This window comes from Egretta garzetta, unplaced genomic scaffold, assembly GCF_000687185.1.
Source record: "Egretta garzetta isolate BGI_Z169 unplaced genomic scaffold, ASM68718v1 scaffold4, whole genome shotgun sequence".
Taxonomy (NCBI): Eukaryota; Metazoa; Chordata; class Aves; order Pelecaniformes; family Ardeidae; genus Egretta; species Egretta garzetta.
In genome coordinates this window covers 2,528,995-2,529,361 of record NW_009259329.1, presented here as the reverse complement: position 1 = coordinate 2,529,361, position 367 = coordinate 2,528,995, and the positions used below count along the sequence as shown (strand labels likewise).

Sequence of the window (367 nt, the reverse complement as noted above, 5' to 3'; positions counted from 1 at the left end):
GCTGGAGCGCAGCCGCGGTGCCTGGGCCTGTGACCCGGCGAGGGGTGCTTCCACCGCGGGGCACTGAGGTCCCGAAGGGCGGCAGAGAGCGAAGCAGGAGCCCCCCGAGGCTTTAGCATGGTGCGGTCCCACAGCGTTGGGTCGCTGGGGAGCCGGGGACAGAGGGGTGCGGAGCTGCTGGAAAGGGGCTCCCAAAGGCTGGAGGTAAGCGACAGGGCCTGAGCAGTGGGAGAACACGGGGGTTGGGAATATGGGAATGGCAGAGAGCTGGGGAAGGCGGCGGGAGCGATTTGGCTGGGTGGCTGGGACCTGGAGAACTGCCCTGCCGAGGGAGCAGGGAGGGGAGGGGGCCTTTGCTTCGGGGCCC

The 367-nt window shown here is 69.5% G+C and overlaps 1 protein-coding gene across 4 annotated transcripts in view; it reads left to right on the top strand.

The window, feature by feature from the left end:
* MIER2 (MIER family member 2) overlaps positions 1-367 on the top strand; it is a 14,372-nt gene continuing 14,005 nt past the window's right edge. For all 4 annotated transcript variants that reach the window (XM_009636723.2, XM_035892276.1, XM_035892277.1 and 1 more), the window contains exon 1: positions 1-204. In XM_009636723.2, the coding sequence (XP_009635018.2) occupies positions 118-204 (87 nt within the window). In that variant the 5' untranslated portion in view covers positions 1-117. The remainder of the gene's footprint in view (positions 205-367) is intronic.